The following is a 17,805-nucleotide window of genomic DNA, read 5'->3' on the forward strand; positions in this document are numbered from 1 at the left end:
AGTATAAACCTTTTATAATAATGTATTACATATATTGCTAAGCCTCATTAGGATGTCCAATAAAGAGAGTGAAGTAAAGAAAAAATATTTTCAGAGCACAAATTCTCCTCAACTCTTATCTGTGTAACCAATATTCCAATCTCTCCTTTTGACAATGCACAGCGAATGCACACAAACATATTTAGTCAAACTGATATTCAATATGAACTCTCTCTAAAGTGAGATCTATTTTATGTGACTCACACATTCAGTGATTCTCATGTAGAAATGTATACCCTTTGTCACACATTATATGTAAAGCTCATTAACATCCCATGTGATAATGCCCACACTATGCAAAAAAAGTAATAAAGACAATAAAAAGTATTGGAAGTTTATTAAGTATGTTGGAGCACGTGTCAATTTCAGCTGTAAAAATACTAGAAGTTTGGTAGGTCTGGGCTAGTACATTTCAATGTCAGCTCTGCTGCTTTTACATGTTGTGTATTTTGGAGTTGTAGTTAGTCTTGACCTTTTGTACACAACTGCCAAAATACAAATATCCAAAATATTTTAGCTAAATGTAAAAATAATATAGTTGTAAATGAAGAAAATAAATTATATTAAATATTTTCTGGTTCCAGGTGTTCACAGCTAATGAAGAATCTACAGAAGAATCAGAGGTAAGACAGCATCGGAAAGTCCCATGACAGAACCTTAGCTGTCAGTCTGTGTTATTTTCAAGCTGTAACACTGAAAAAGCATTTATTTATTGCTCCCTTCTTGTAGAACATATTAGTTTATATGGTAGTGTATGCTTATGCTCTAAAAAGTTGTTTGTTTTCAACATATTTGAGATTTTATTATTAATGTAAAACTGATTTGATTAGTTGAAGTTCTATTCATATACATAGATGTGTTTTGTTTGTTGTTTGTTGTTTAGGGAGTGCTTAATGTCCATATAACTTCATGAACTACTCTACTCCTCTGGGAATCCAACAATATCATTTTAATTTAAGAGGACAATTACTATAGTGTTTGTCAAGCCCAGAAGGACATCTACAGACCCTAAGGAAAAAACTACTGAATTAGACATTCTGAAATTTAAAAAGAAGTGTGTAAGCTATTTCTTTTAGGCAGAAAATCCAGAATGGTCATAATAATTAAAGACTCGGTTTACAAATATTACCCTCGGATAGTTCAAATGACAAATGAGTCACCATCTACCTGCATTCATGCCTCTTGATGCAAACTACAACCTCATAGCAGATGAAAGTATGGAAAATATCTTTATGCGTAAGCAATTGGGATATCACTATTTTAATGGGAAGGCCAGGGGCTTTGAGAATGCTGGGACACCCCACAAAGGCCATACATTTTTGATATTCATCAACATTTTTAATGGTTTTTCTACTAACCGTGGCACCAAAGAAAGTGCAAAGGTGGTGTGCTTTCTGGGATTGAAGACAAAGACACTTCTTCAATTTGAAAAATAGTTTATACCTGGAGGGAACTAGAAGAAACACCTCATCCTTAGGAGTGAACTAATGGGATTTCTACATACATAATATCAAGTAGTTTAAATGTTTGTGAGCTGAAAAATTATTATTATTATTATTTTTTACTTTGGTAGTTGAGATGATGTGGCCCTAGAAAGGCAGGTCCAGGAATTGATGGCATGCCCTCCCTTCTGGCCCCCTCCTATATGGGAATATTATGTATAACAAACAGGCAGTGGCCCTGTCTCACAAGTGTCTAGCCAGAAACAGGTTTAGCCGCTAATGCCGATCCCTCTTTTTTCTTGGATAGCTCCTGCGTTGCTGTGCACAATAGTTTCCCCTAGACGTTCGTTGTGTGCTATTGTATTACAAGTTTGGGCGATTGCTTGTTGCAGAATTGCTCTCATGGTACTTTTTATTGTGAGTTTTTTTAATGTTTCTTATGCCATAATTTCTCAACAAAGGTATGATTGTCGTAAATTCGGTATGCACAGGGGAGCACACTTTAGAATGGCCCTTGCACGCCCTCCGTCAGTCTCCCCTGCCCCTTGGCCATATGGGACCACTTGTACCTCTGACACCCACCGGTTATGGTGCCCATAAAGATAGGAACCTGGAACGTATGAGGTATCCATAGCCCAGCACGCCATTATGTAATATATTCATATTTAAAACGTCACCACATACAAATTGCACTCCTCCAGGAGACACATTTACCTCAGGCAGAGATCACGTGCCTCCACAGACGCTGGAGGGGGCAGCTATATGCAACAGGTTATTCCGCGTATGCACGTGGGGTTCTGGTGTGGGTGAGGCCGGGTACTCAGTTTCGAGTGGTGGACACCCTGATAGATGGGGAGGGCAGGTATGTCGTGGTCAGGGCTGTGCTGGACGGTAAGCCGATAGTGTTAACATCACTTTATGCACCCAATACTGAACATGCAGCCTTTTTAGATCAAATATCACAAAAACTAGCTGCGTGGCACGACACCCATGATCTTGGGCAGTGATTATAACTGCGTATTGGATGTCTCCCTAGACTGATCTTTTCCTCCCTTGCCTGTCACAGCACGCATACAGCTGCAAAAGCATTGACACACTGGGCTGCGCAATGGCGCATCTCTGATGTGTGGCGTCACAGGAACCCGCAGGATAGAGTATATACCTACTATTGGGGTGCCCATGGACTTCATGTGCGTTTGGACTGCTTCATGGTATCGAAAGATTTTCTACCATGTATTCCCAAGTCCTCCTATATGGGATGCACGCATTCTGACCACAATCCACATGTGATGGAGCTACATTGGGGGATCGAGCTGCCGCCGATCCCAGTGTGGCTCCTCCAGCCGGATGTTCTCCTTGACACTCCTTTCCAAGACTTATTAGCCACCACCGTAGCACAATATTTTGAGGAAAATGCTGGCACAGCCACCTCACCATTGGTGGAATGGGACGCCCTTAAGGTGGTCGTTAGGGGGCATTGTTTGGGGACACAGGCAGGTATGCAGGCACAACTGGAAAAGGAACTCACTATTTTAGTTCGCAGATTGGCCACTAGTGAGTGGGCAGCTGTGGATGGGATCCGGTTGCAGCTGGATCAGCACAGGGAGGAACATGCACGACTGCTGGAGCGGTTGAGGTGTCTTAACTACGCCTCTCACTCAGCACAGACACACCATATGGGCGATAAAGCAGGCAAGTTGTTTACATGGCTCATCCGCCATGATGAGTCACCAGCACCGGTAGCATCGGTGCGGACGGCAAACGGGGGTATCGCATTCACACAGAGAGATATCCATGGGGCATTTGTAACACATTATCAAGATTTGTATAAATCGCGCAAGCGAGTTACGCCCCTGGAGCTACAGCTTTACCTGCAGGGATTAGATTTGCCTCAACCTGCACACACCCAAAGGGAAGAGCTAAACGCCCCTCTTCAATCAGAGGAAGTTCGGGACTGTATATTCTCGCTGTCCAATGGGAAGTCGCTGGGACCAGATGGTATACCGACTGAATTTTACAAGGCGTACACTCACATCTTAGTGCCACAGCTGCTGAAAGTGTATGAAACCTCGCTCGATGACTACAATCTCACCAATACACGGAATGAGGCCCTGCTGGTATCCCTACTTAAACCCGACAAAAACCCTGATTCCCTGGGCTCATATCGCCTGCTGGCGCTTCTTAACACAGATTATAAAATCTTTGTATCGCTCCTAGTTAGGCGACTTTCACCCTTAGTGAAAACACTGGTACACCCTGATCAGAACGGTTTTGTTCCTGCCCGGTGCACCTCTCTCAATAGTTTCTTTAGAGTGCAGGAATACACAATGCATAGTTGGGCCCAATCGGGTTCCTTGGTTCTAGATCTGGAGAATGCCTTTCACTCTCTGGAATGACCTTATGAACTGGGGAGCACTATTTAAACATGATTCGCCTATTGTATGGCACGTCCCACTGTTCAGGTTTGCACCGGTAGGTTAATCTCAGACCCCATTAGAGTCAGGCTAGGGACGCGTCAGGGCTGCCCTTTGTCCCCGTTGCTGTTTTCTCTAGCTATGGAGCCCTTAGCGATGCTGCTCCAGAGTGATGGCGAGACGTGGGGTATACGGCTGGGGGATGGGCTACACACCTTTTCCCTCTATGCAGATGATCTGCTGTTTTACCTTTGAGATGTCACTGCTATCCAGACGTCCATTACAGGCATACTCGAAACCTTTGAAGAGAAATCGGGACTCCGGGTTAATTGGGCTAAATCGGGGATATACCCATTTAATACCGATACAACAGAGGAAGATGTATTTCTTAATGGCTCACTACTCACATGGTGTCCCACTACCTTCAGATATCTCGGTATATTTATATACCGGATGCCCGACGACTTGTTGGAGGGTAATTTGATAAGAGCAATCTCGGCTATATGAGCCCAAATGCAATTCTGGAAGACGCTTCCACTAAATGTCATAAGTCGCATCACCCTGCTGAAAATGATCGTACTTCTTAAGCTGTTGTATTATTTCTTGAATCTCCCACTTTATATCCCACCCAGGATTTTCCGAGAGTTGGAGCATCTCTTCCGAGATTTAAAATGGAATAAAGGGGGACCGCGAGTTGCCTTGTGGAAGATGTATGCTCCTACTAGCTAGAGTGGGCTGGCTGTCCCAAATATGGAGCTGAATTACTTAGCTGCCCAGCTTCAATGGGCAACGAAATGGCTAGACGTCAGGTGTCTGGAAGACACAGCTACTTTGCAACAGCCCTGGACCCACTCTCAAATCTATCATCTGTTCCACCAGCTGTCTAGTTTCCACGGCCACCACCTTATCCTAGCTGGCTCTAGGTATATACAGAGGTACTCTAGGTTCAAGCTTATATAAACATACATTGTACAAAGGGCGTACCTCTCACCTGATAAGATAAATAGATATTTTCACATTGTTACCTCTGCATGCCCACGCTGCCGGCAGCTAGATGCGGACATGCTTCATATGCTATTGGCTTGTGCCTCCCTTCAACATTATTGGCAGGAAGTGGCCACAACCCTTACCCTATGCACAGACACACCCCTGACACTGTCATGGAAAGTTTGTATTTTAGGGCTGTTTGCCAGATCCAAAAAGAACAAAGTTACCTTGAGGTTCCGAGATCTAGGGCTGATAACCGCAAATAGACTGATAACCAAGAAATGGAAACATGCGAATCACCCAGAGGCAATTAGCTGGAAGCACTCACTCACAATCAGGGTGCAGGCGGAAAGCACTGCATTACACAGAGAGGAGACTGTGGGGCTCCGCAAATATCCAATTGCGCAAAGCTGGGATACACTACTCACTGCCCTCCAACGTGGTGATATAGCGGAAGGAGGTGATGCCTCATCTATTGATCTGTAGCAGACACACTAGCGATTCAGTGCACAGCATGGAGGAACGGATACACTTTAGAGCGCGTAGAATTGACAGCTTATGAGCCCCCTGGTTCACTGTGGGTGGTCACATGTGCCCTGCCTAACCCTAGGCGTGGAATTGCCCCTTGTCATTTTTTCCTTTTTTGTTTTTTGTATTTGGATACAGGTGCTGATTCAAATTCCGACTAGGCGAGCCACTATGTAGTACAGAACTGATTATACACCTCCATACCCAGTCGTGTAGTATTGACTCTATTTGCATTCAACTGATGGTAGTTTTTATATTCCAAGTTTTAGTTTTGTTATAGAAAATATGTCTTATTTGTATTCTTCAGTGATATTTCCCTTGTTTCTTTTCATCATGGGATTCTTTTCTTGCAGTATTGCGATGATAATGTTTAATAACAGTTTCTGTAAGGTCAGATCATATATATATATATTAGGTATCGTCATGTCGGTACCAGCCTGACGTGTTCGTAGTAGGTGGTTATGACTCTACTTTATGAATCGTGATGTAGCAACACGTGTGAGCAATAGCACACAAAGATCTCAGAATGCATATTCATATGCGTTATAAATGTTTGTAATTAAGAATAGTACACTAATAATATTGCACTGTTGAAATGTGTAATGCTATTCTTCATATGTGCCATATATATATGTGATCAATCTTCAGACATGTTGTACAACACTCTGAAATTAGTTATGATAAAATCATAAAATACCAATAAAGATATTTAAACAAAAAAATAATATAAAGTAGTTTAAGCAGAGGTGCGACCAAATGTATTGGATTTTTTGTTGAGTTTCATAAATGAGTCACTTTATAAAAATCATTCACTCCTTTTTTCCATGTTTTTCTATGACCACTTATCCTCGCTTAAATTCACTCACCCATCCCCCTTTTCTCTGTCCTGCCGGGCATCTTTTGTACATATGTAATTATCCTTTTCTATATACCAAGTTAATTTTGTATGGCAATGTGATTAAATACCATTTGCTTCTGAAGAATCATTGTTGTAGAATTATCTTTATGCTTACATGATTTTATTTTTCAAAAGTGTAGTTAGTCCTTGATTACTGGGGCCACAATCCACTGTACTAGTACTCACCCAGGTCCCAGTACCATTGGGTCTACCCTTTTTATGTAAAACTTTTCTTCAGCGGTGACTGAACCCAGCGGAACCTGAGACGGTGCCCAGAAGCATGGTGAGGTCTTTGCTGTTCCTGAGACCTCGTGAACAGGGGGCAAGCTCTATTTCAAGCACTTGGAGACACTTTCTCAAGCAGGAGCACACACAGTTCCTCTCCTTGGCAGAAACAGCCACTGCAGGCCAACCCCAGACAGCACACAGCAAAGGGGCAGTACTCCTCCTCCACTCTCTCCAGCTCTTCTCCTTGGCAGAGGTTCCTCTTGAAGTCCATAAGTGATCTAAAGTTCTGGAGTCTGGGTGCCAACATTTAAACAGCAAAATCCTTTGTTCCCTGGTGGCAGAGAAGCCCTGTGCTCAGTCAAAATCAGTACTGTCCTCTCTGGTGCAGCTTCCTGGCAGGAGGTGGTTACGGCATTGCGTAAGGCAGACCAGGCCAATTCAGATGAAAGGAAATCCCCTCCCCCTACTTTAACTGCAGCCCAGGTCTATTCAGCCCAGCCCTGACTCACCCTGGAAAGGCAGGACACACCTAACCCCTCCAAGTGGCTGTCTGAACAGAATGTACATCTCCAACCCCTGTCACTCCCAAACCAGACAGTCAGTACACAACCTAGCAGAAGCACACTGGATGACTAAGCAAGAAAATACCTACATTCTAAAAGTGGTATTTTTAAACCCAGAATGTAAAAATCACCCTTACTAAAAGATGCATCTTAACATTCTGAGTTCAGGCATACTAAACTTTATTTTCCAACCTTGTTCCCCCGGGTAGTTGTGCTTATAAGTTGTGTTTATAAGATGTTATAAGCAAACTCCCTGTTCTTTCGTATAGGACAGATAGCCTTACAATAGTGAAACACAAAATTGGCAGTATTTCACTATCAGGACATGCCACACACACACGAGGGCATGTCCTACCTTTCACATACACTGCACCCTTACCTTAGGGGTGACTCACATGTAAGAAAAGGGACGGTTAGGGCCTGGCAAGTGGATGCACTAGCCAAGTCGACATGGCAGGACTAAACTGTGCACAGACTCTGCAGTGGTTGGTCTGAGTTACCGGCTGCTTATGTAGGTGGCACAATCAGTGCTGCAGGTCCACTAGCATCATTTAATTTACAGGCCCTGGGTACATGCAGAGCACTGTACTAGGGACTGACTGGTAGATCAAATATGTCAATCATGGAATCACTAATTCATTCAACAATTTACAGTGAGAAGCAGTGGCAAAGTGCCCAAAGTATCTAGATCAGCAAAAACGAAGTACAACACACAGCAAAATAACAGGAGGAAATGTGTCCTCATATCCAAAATGTAGTGTCAGATGCTGGTTCTGCACTTTATGTAATTATGTGTAATTTTCAAAAAATGTGCGTTATTTTGCAGAAGGAAATTCGCTGTTCAAAAATCAGAGCAACATTATTAGTCAGGTTGAATCATTTAGCTATCTACTATTCGAGCATTCTAGCTACTGGTTGCCACTAATAGTTCAAAAAAATCCTTTTATTGGCAAGGTCTGTTGCATCCGTATATGATTTTAGTGCCAGACTGGGGCTAAAGCCGGTAAACACCTGATTCAAGATATATATGGCTAGATGTCTATCAGCTTTCTCTTATGGCAGTTACATCTGGAAGTACTCGGATTCTTCAAAAATCCAAACGTTTTTTGCCTCTACGGATTTCCCTTCCTCAAAGTACACTGTCCTATATATTACACGAGGAATTAGGCCTCAGCTCTATATCAAATTAGCCTGCCCTTTGCCTTCTACTATGATGGATCATAGTTTAGGTTAAGAAGAAACCGCTTTTAATAGTGCGTTATTGAGAGATTATCTTAATCTTGACAAAGCTCTAGCATCCCATGGTTGGGCTATATAAAATGTAATTTCTCAAGCCTGAGTCGCCAGGAGTTGTTTTTGAATCCCTAGTGTATTTCCAAATCTGACTTGAGCTGGACCAAACACAAGTTTTATTCTTGCTGTTGTGAACATCGCGATGTACAGGAACTTCAGAAGCCCTCCGTGAGATCATATGGTGTACTGAAAACCTCCCCCACTATTGAACCTTATCTCACAGCGGTTGCTAATATAAACCACAGTTTCCTATTGACTTAGTTAAGAACTGAGTTAGTGGTCCCTGAAGGTCACTCCCAGGTTAAGACGTTAACACCATGTAGCTGTGATTCTAAATCACAATGGGATACTATGCACTTTATGCTTTGTGGGCACTATGAGGATCTCTGTAAAGTTTTATCATTCCTTTTCTCAAGAGAATAAAGTTTCAGCAGGTCAAACTAGCTTTGGTATGATTATGTTTGTTTTATTATGGTGTATTTTTTAACTGTGGTGCTGTTAGACAAAGATCGTTGAACTGTTTTATTAATTATTTTTGTTTTATTGTCTTGCTCTTTTTATGTTTTATTTTTTAAAAGCGAAAGATTTTAAATGAAGTGATTCAAGGACTTCTTTTAATGGTAATTTAAAATCCAAACTGTTGGTCAAGGTGGATTTTAATTTACTATTTTGGAAATGCCACTTTTAGAAAGTTTTTCTTTTCCTGCCCAAGCCAACTGTGTCTTTCTGACAGTGTTTATTGTCACCTGAAGGCTAATGTCTCTCCTATGGTGAGATGTGTTTTGATACCAGACAGCGGACAAAGTGTTTAGGTGTGGTAAGATGTTTTACGCTAACTGAGGGCTTGGGTGTGAGGAGATGTTATCCCTAACAGGGTGGCCATCTGAGCTGTGCCGAGGAACTTAATTAAACTTCAAGAGGTACCTCCCCTGTCACAGGCAGATGTAACTCACACCTAAGCCTGCCTCCTTCGTTGTCCTTCAGGCCAGCCAGGCACCAATCCTGGTGGGATAGGGGCTGCCACCAGAACAGGTTTTGAGTGATGGAGGGTTATGATATAACAACACCTCTGCGTGGGCACAGAGAGCTTGGCACAAGGCAAGAAAGGTTTTGCCATGTTGGATTTAGGTAGAGCGGGGCACTGTGGGATACTTTACAGTAAAATGCTCAGGAAGTACTGCAAACGTAGGTAGAGACACCCCTGGAAACCTTTACCCCATTTGTTAAGGAGTGGCTTGGAGTCTTCCCCACCCACAGACTGGCTCTGGGCATAAATGTGTCACCCTCACTACCTGCTTCAGAACACCTCTGGAAATGTGGAAGACAGAAGGACTGCACATACTGTTGAACTTATGGAAAGAAAACCAAAGGACTGGACCTGCTCTCACTTGTACCTAGGACCACGAAGTGGCACTCATTGGACAGTAAACCTATCTGTTAAACTACAGGGCCACAAAAGCTGCAATAACCCTACTTTCCAAGGGCCCACCTGACCAGTTTCAACTAGATTTGCTGGTGACTTCTGGGAGAGTGAGTCCTAACCCCCTAGCTTCACCCACAAGGTCCCGGACCCTTGGCTGGTGGTAGAGTGTACTTTTCTGACCCTACAACCTGCACTTAGAAACATTTTCAGAACTTTTCTTCCTGAGAAACCGTGAAGACCAGGACCAAATCTGAAGTCGCCAACATTGGATCGTCGGTTGGACTCAATTTGCAGGTTTTCCCCACTGACAGCATTCAGACTTCCAGAAAATGTTCTAAGTCCAAATGTGGAGAGGCTTCACCGATGTCGACATCGAACAGCTACTGATGGCCGACAAGACTTTCCTGGGCACTGATTCTGGACTTCACCTGTTCAGAGCATTCCTGCCATCCACGATTACTGTGTCAAGTTTCCTGCCACAGTGGAGGCTTCCTTAAAGGACCTGTGCTTCACTAGGCTACCATTGTCGAGTCCACCTTCGGACCCAGCCTGCAGCCTGACCCGTTGACGAGGACTTAACTTCAGGAAATCTTCTAAGTCAAAAGGTAAATTTCCACTGGGGTAAGCCTGGTCCCTGTACCCGACTGACAGTACCTTGCCTTCAACCTTAACTTTTGACTTGGAACTGGTCTAAGGTAACCCGATAAGGGTGATTGCCGTTTTGCATTTTAGGTGCTATTTTGACTCAAGAGTTCCAAAAATCATATCTCTGGTACCCAGCAACCAATTGTTGTTGGTTTGGTGTCTATTTGTTCATGAAATTTTACTTTATCTTTATAAAGGGGAGTGTTTTTTTTTCTTTTTTATTGTTTTGTGTTTTTTCTATTTTAACTGTTTTGGTACTGATAAATGCTTTACACATTTCTCCTAAGTTAGACCTGCACATTCTGTTCTATAACTACCAAGAGTCAAGCACAGCTTTAAATTATTGAGAGCTAACTGGACACTTGAGACTCGCTGGCATACCTACCATGTGTCAATAATGAGAGATATGATGTATTTATGCAGCAACACTGGAGAGTCACCCCCCCCCCAAAATACAGATAGCCAGACACTAAGAAAGCAGACTTGTGTTTCTTTCGCAACATGCATGAATTCTTGAAGCAGAACTTCAGAATAAAAAAACAAACACATTAAAATAGATCATAATGTTTTGAAACTAATTTGACCCAAAAACATTCACACTTCAAGCGACTCACTACAAGTTTCAGAATTACCAGGTTATGGGGTGTGATGGGGTATGGAGTGTTATGGGATGTGCAGCGGGAAAGAAATGAGTGCCACATGAATCACTCATTCTTTAGGCTAAAAACAACATCTTTAGTAATTTATGGAGTTTGGGAATGGGGAAGTGGGAAGTGGGAAACAATACTTTACTGGGGAACCACAGTTATGAAAAGCTCAGTTAGTTATTGAAAAGGCTTGTATCTCAACTTATGTACTGTGGGAATAGGGAAGGGGAAATTTGATGGTATGGGGGTGTTAATAATCTTGCTCCTTGATTTTGTTTGAAATATTTTATTGTTTTACATATTTTGTTGTCAGGTTACTTCAAACTTACATCCAGACTAGTAAATTAGGTCTTACAACAGTTTTTAGGTCGAGCCTAGTGGCAGAGCGCATCTGCTGCTCGCTCTGTGAGACTGCTGTAGTAGAGTATGGGATAGAAGACGCGCCCACTCTCCCCCAATATTTTTCATTGGCTTGGGTCATTGTCTTTTGTAAATCCTGCCTTCAGATTCGTTAATAGGCTTGTTAGTCCCTCCTTAGTACGGCCTTGTCTTTATTTGTGACCTCCCATGGCTACTGACCCCTTTACTTGGTTGTTAGACTGGATTGTTATTTAGTCTGTTAGCACTATTTACTATATTGAGTTTCTCTTAGTGCAGGCCGGACATGCGCTGCTTCAGCTAAAACCACTTGTGATTTTTTAAGCAGCTCGGCCTTGCCAGAGCGTCCGCTTTCATTCACTTTAACCCGGCATTATCTTGTGCTTGTTTCAACCCCCTCCCCCAGTAAAATAGATTTAGAAATGATTCGCAAATTAAGTCATGTGAATTTCTTGTAGCACGTACTCGTGTGCTAATGGGCTGAAGCTAACAATAGCACAACTGTGTTACATGTCATCTGTACTAAGTCACTTGACAGGCTGTTTTCAAAAACCTATTGTATTAACAAGGACAACACCACCACTACCAACACCGCCACCTCCACCACCATCAATACAACCACCATCAATACCACCACCTACACCACCACCACCTCCACCAATATTACCACCACCAATACGACCACCCCCACCTATACTACCACCACCAATACCACCACCACCACCAATACAACCAATACCACTACCACCACCACCAGTACAACCACCACCACCACCACCAACAATACCACCAATACTGCCACTACCAATCCAAAAGCACCACCACCAAAACCACAGCCAATAATACCACCACCAGTACCACCACTACCAACATACCCACCACCAATACCAATGCCACCACCACCACCAATACCGCCACCATCAATACCACCACTGATACCACCAATACCCCCACCACTACCAATATCACCACCAATACCACCAATTGGCTGAAGCTGACAATAGCACATCTGTGTTACATGTCATCTGCAATAAGTCACCTGACAGGTTGTTTTCAAAAGCTTTTTTTATTAACAACAACACCACCGCCACCAATACCACCACCACCAATCCCATTACCACCACATCCACCTCCATCAATACCACCATCAATACCACCACCTCCACCACCATCAATACTACCACCTCCACCACCAACACCACCACTAATACCACCAATACCACCCCACCACCAATACCACCAATTGACTGAAGCTGGCAATAGCACATTTGTGTTACATGACAGGCTGTTTTCAAAAACCTATTGTATTAACAAGGACAACACCACCACTACCAACACCGCCACCTCCACCACCATCAATACAACCACCATCAATACCACCACCTACACCACCACCACCTCCACCAATATTACCACCACCAATACGACCACCGCCACCTATACTACCACCACCAATACCACCACCACCACCAATACAACCAATACCACTACCACCACCACCAGTACAACCACCACCACCACCAACAATACCACCAATACTGCCACAACCAATCCAAAAGCACCACCACCAAAAGCACCACCACCAAAACCACAGCCAATAATACCACCACCAGTACCACCACTACCAACATACCCACCACCAATACCAATGCCACCACCACCACCAATACCGCCACCATCAATACCACCACTGATACCACCAATACCCCCACCACTACCAATATCACCACCAATACCACCAATTGGCTGAAGCTGCCAATAGCACATCTGTGTTACATGTCATCTGCAATAAGTCACCTGACAGGTTGTTTTCAAAAGCTTTTTTTATTAACAACAACACCACCGCCACCAATACCACCACCACCACCACCAATCCCATTACCACCACATCCACCTCCATCAATACCACCATCAATACCACCACCTCCACCACCATCAATACTACCACCTCCACCACCACTAATACCACCAATACCACCCCACCACCAATACCACCAATTGACTGAAGCTGGCAATAGCACATTTGTGTTACATGTCATCTGCACTAAGTCACCCGATGGGTTGTTTCCAAAAGCCTGTTTTATTAACAACACCACCACCACCAATACAAGCAATACCACCAATACAACCAACGCCAATACTACCACCAATACAACCACCACCACAAATACCACCACCAATACCACCACTACTACCAACACCACTACCAATACCACCACCACCAATACCACCACCGATATCCCACCAATACCAGCACTACCAATCCAGTACCACCACCACCAATACCAATACTTCAGCCAATACCAATACCATCAATACCACCACCACCAGTACCAGCAACATGACCACCACCACCAATACCACCACCACCACCAATACCATCACCACTACCAATATCACCACCACTAACACCACCACTACCACCATCACCATCACTACCACTACCAATACCACCATCACCAATACCACCCCACCAATCCAATACCACCACCACTAATACCACCGCCAATATCAATACCACTACCAATACCACCACCACGAATACCACCACCACCACCAATACCACTACCACCACCAGTACCAATACCCCCACCAGTACCAATACCACCACCACCAATACCTCCATCAATACCAACACCACAACCAATACCACCACCACCGCCAATACCACCAGCCCCACCAATATGAATGCAACCACCAATAGCCCCCTCCTGCTCTTCCTCCTAAGCCGCGACAGTGTAATCAGAGCGAAAGATGTTGTTTGTGTTTATAGTGTTTATACTTCGGATCATATGTAACTCTCACTTCACACTTTGTGTCTGTGTAATTTACAACACTTACACATCTTCTTCACTGCACTCTTTTTCACTACTTGGAAGACGTTTTAGGCCGGTCTCTTTCTCTGAATTTTACAATCTAACAAGCGGTCAAATAGCCCTTTATTGAAAAGTAATAGGTCTCGCATATATGTTTTAAATCCCAAAACATAAATAAAAGGCAATGTAATTTACAATGCCAATAGCTCAAACTCGCGCGAATGCGAGACCTATTGCATTGCAAATGCATGTTTACATTACTGCCCATTTGGCTTACCGTAATTCCAATCTTGCACAGCAATCCTTCACTTCCGTTTTCTAGTCTGTAATTTCTAATGTTATATAACTTCTTAACTCGTAACTCGGGTCTGGGTTCGATTTTGCAAGAGTATTGTTTTTCTGGTTTTGTTGTTCCAGAGGGGGTAAGAAAGGGTCTGGTGCATACAAATACGTACTTAATTAAGTATTGTCCGATCACTCCCACTGCTTCTCTCGGCACGCAATGTTGATGTTGGCTTTGATTCTGAGGCTTAATTATTGCCTTTATTGCCTGGCTAGGTTGCCCTTTATGTGTTTGTAGCTGAAATCCATAACTATTACATGACATGTTCTAGTGCTGTCTGTATCCCTTAAACATCTTCGGGTCTCCATTACCAACAGTGTGCTCATGCATCATGCACGCTTTCCATTTCTTCACCTCCTTGTCCAACCTTCTCAGGGTTGGGCCTCCTACTGCTTTCCAACTCATTGCAATTTGCCTTTTCACTAGCATCGGCACCAGATCAGTGAATTTACATGGTAACTTTGTTATTCTTGGAGGGAGGGACGGGTGTAGGTAGCTTCCTAAACAGAAGGCCTCATGTGTTCACTTGATCCTACACTCTGTGACCTGATTTCTGATCCGCATTATTTCCTCTCATTATTTCACCTGTTTAGCACTATCCCAAACCATATGGTAAAATCCTCCATTTTACATATCTGCTACAAGCTTGAGAAAATCTCATTTCCTTTTGCATAAGAACTCAGAAATTGGGAAAAATTACGCAAATGAAAACATGGCATTTAGCGTTATGGTTTAACGTGAAATATGGCAGTGCGTCCATTTCGGACGTGAAGGCCCTTTTAATGCACAAAATAGCACAAAATCCGCAAGTGCCACAAACGGCAGCTGCTCATGTTTGGTCATTCTAGTTGTTCCTGTGCCCCCATGCTAAGATTTTTATCTCAAGTGTCTTTAAATATGCAACCAGTCGTAAAGGGTAATTTCAGGGATTTCGCATATCAAACATAATGCAAAATGCTGGCAATTGCGTGGGATTACTCTGGTTTAACTAAAAGTTTGCCTTGGCCTACTCATAACACCTAGGGCATAATACAGACACACTAGTGTTACATTTATTTAAAATCTGGGTAATATAAAAAAGTTCTGGGGATGTAATTAAATTGTATCAATATAAAATGGGCGTTTCTAGAAACATTTAATGCAGCACTTAATACAGTATCCCATTCTCTAGCCTCCATCTCTCGACCTAAATCACTCTCCCGTTTTTGTTCTCAGCGCACTTAATGTATAAGGTCTATACATACTACATGTACCGTGGTCACTGATTTGATTCTTGTGCCCATGTTGCATATCATTTGTAGTCCTTTTATGTGTTGGTGGTTTCTCATTTCATTTCTCCCCCTCCTGTCTTATGTCACTATAAGTGTTCAGTATTGCAGAAATTGCCTCACTAGAAGTTTATATTCACGGATTAAGTCCTGGAATTGTTTGAGGATTTGACCCTAAATATATCTCCCACCAATGACGCTCCTTTGCTTTGCTCCCACCCTTGATCATTTTCCTCCATTCCTATTTTGTATTCTAGAATATTTACTAATGGAATTTCTGTGGCACAAGGGTTCGCTGTACTTGAGCCTGTAAGGCAATGCAGTTAGCAGAAGGATATCACTTTCAGTGATCTTGGTACCATTCTTTTCCTATCTTTGGAACTAACTATGATGTTCTCCATGTTTCCTGTTAATGGGACTTCAGGATTCCACTGCCCAGCTTCTGTCTCCGTACTATCCCGCTTTCCGTCTATCCACCCGAGTTGAGTTGCTATGTAGTACATATCTTAATCCGGTGTTCGCATGCTCCTTACTTTAGTTGCTAATCTCAGTTTAAGTAATGCCACTTTGTGCGTTCCTTTAGCCCTCTAAGTCAACCAGTACCACTAAAGGAACATAGTTCAATCAGTTCCGGAAATCCCCTTGGATGGAAATTGAGCCTTAGCCCTTGAAAGCACTATTTTATGTGAACTCTTATTGAATTGTTGGGCAGGAAAGTCTTCTGCATGGGCCCAGAGAGCCATGGTGCCCTAATGGGTGCCCTTTTTGCTGTTGACTCTGTTGTTTTTTCTCAGAGAGCTCACAATAATGCAAGCCACTAAGAGTTCTCCCATTTAAATGGCAATGAGACCTGCAAAAAAGTCTCCAAGTTTGACAGGGCACACATATTGCACCAGTGACTACTGGCCTCTCTGCTGGCAGTGGTGGCAGTGAAGATTGTAGTGAAGGGACAGGCCTTTTTGTGGGTACCCTTCTGTGGAAGATGTCTACTGGTCTTCCTTATAAAAGGGACATTCAATCTCTCTTAACTGGGGTTCCTTATTCGCATCACCCGGAGAACGGGCTAGGGAGGCTGTCTGCAAATGTGGGCATATGACTGTGGTCGAGTGTGAGATCTAAGTGTAGGTCTAGCTAGGTGCCTAGAAGAGTTTGTTGGACTTAACGTATGTGTGCCATTTACGATAGTGAATGGCTTTGTGCAAAGGCTGCCTAGGTTGCTGCTGCTCGGGGCCCAGTTGTTTACATTCCTCCAAAGCACATCTGTACTCTTGTTCCTGTAGATAGGGGAAATGGCCCACCAAGTAAGTACAGTGCCTACGGCAGAATTTTACAAATCTCTCCTTTCTGCTGGGATCTCCATCTCCATCTGTACAAAATCTGGCCTTGTGCATGGAGCAGATGCACATCATACCTGGGCCAGTGGCCGAGGAAAACCTTCAGCTGAATACAACTCTTGCGTATCCCAATCCCTTACTATTAATGCCCCTTTTGAGTTGGGGACATTGCCTTTTCTTTCGTGGTTGCAAATGATTCCAGTGGCCATAAATGCAAATAAGTGATGGGTCTCGAAATTTTGATAATACATGGTTTCACGATCGCTCGTAATCCTAGGACAGAGTTACTTATCAGTGTAGTGCAATGTAGTTGAGAAGGGCTGCATTCCAGAGGCAGAGTCTTGTTGACTGCTTCCTCCCCTTGTAGGCTAGAAATAAACCTAGGGAAAGAACTTAACTGGTTGCTGCTCTGACTGGCTTGTGAGGAGAGTGCCTTATTCACCTTTGGATGAAGATAAGGGTTGCCAGCCAAGTTTAGAAACCAGGGGAAGGGGACTGTGATGACATGTGAGAGTCATTGTTTGATTACTCTGCTCCAGGAACCACAGTTAAGGACATT

The 17,805-nt window shown here is 43.2% G+C and overlaps 1 protein-coding gene across 1 annotated transcript in view; it reads left to right on the forward strand.

Moving 5' to 3' along the window:
• The window catches only part of VPS41 (VPS41 subunit of HOPS complex), an 841,276-nt gene that overhangs the window by 89,278 nt on the left and 734,193 nt on the right, over positions 1-17,805 (forward strand). Inside the window, exon 2 of the mRNA XM_078688207.1 lies at positions 624-662. Within this exon, the coding sequence (XP_078544333.1) occupies positions 624-662 (39 nt within the window). The remainder of the gene's footprint in view (positions 1-623; positions 663-17,805) is intronic.

This window comes from Lissotriton helveticus, chromosome 4_1 (assembly GCF_964261635.1).
Source record: "Lissotriton helveticus chromosome 4_1, aLisHel1.1, whole genome shotgun sequence".
Classification (NCBI taxonomy): Eukaryota; Metazoa; Chordata; class Amphibia; order Caudata; family Salamandridae; genus Lissotriton; species Lissotriton helveticus.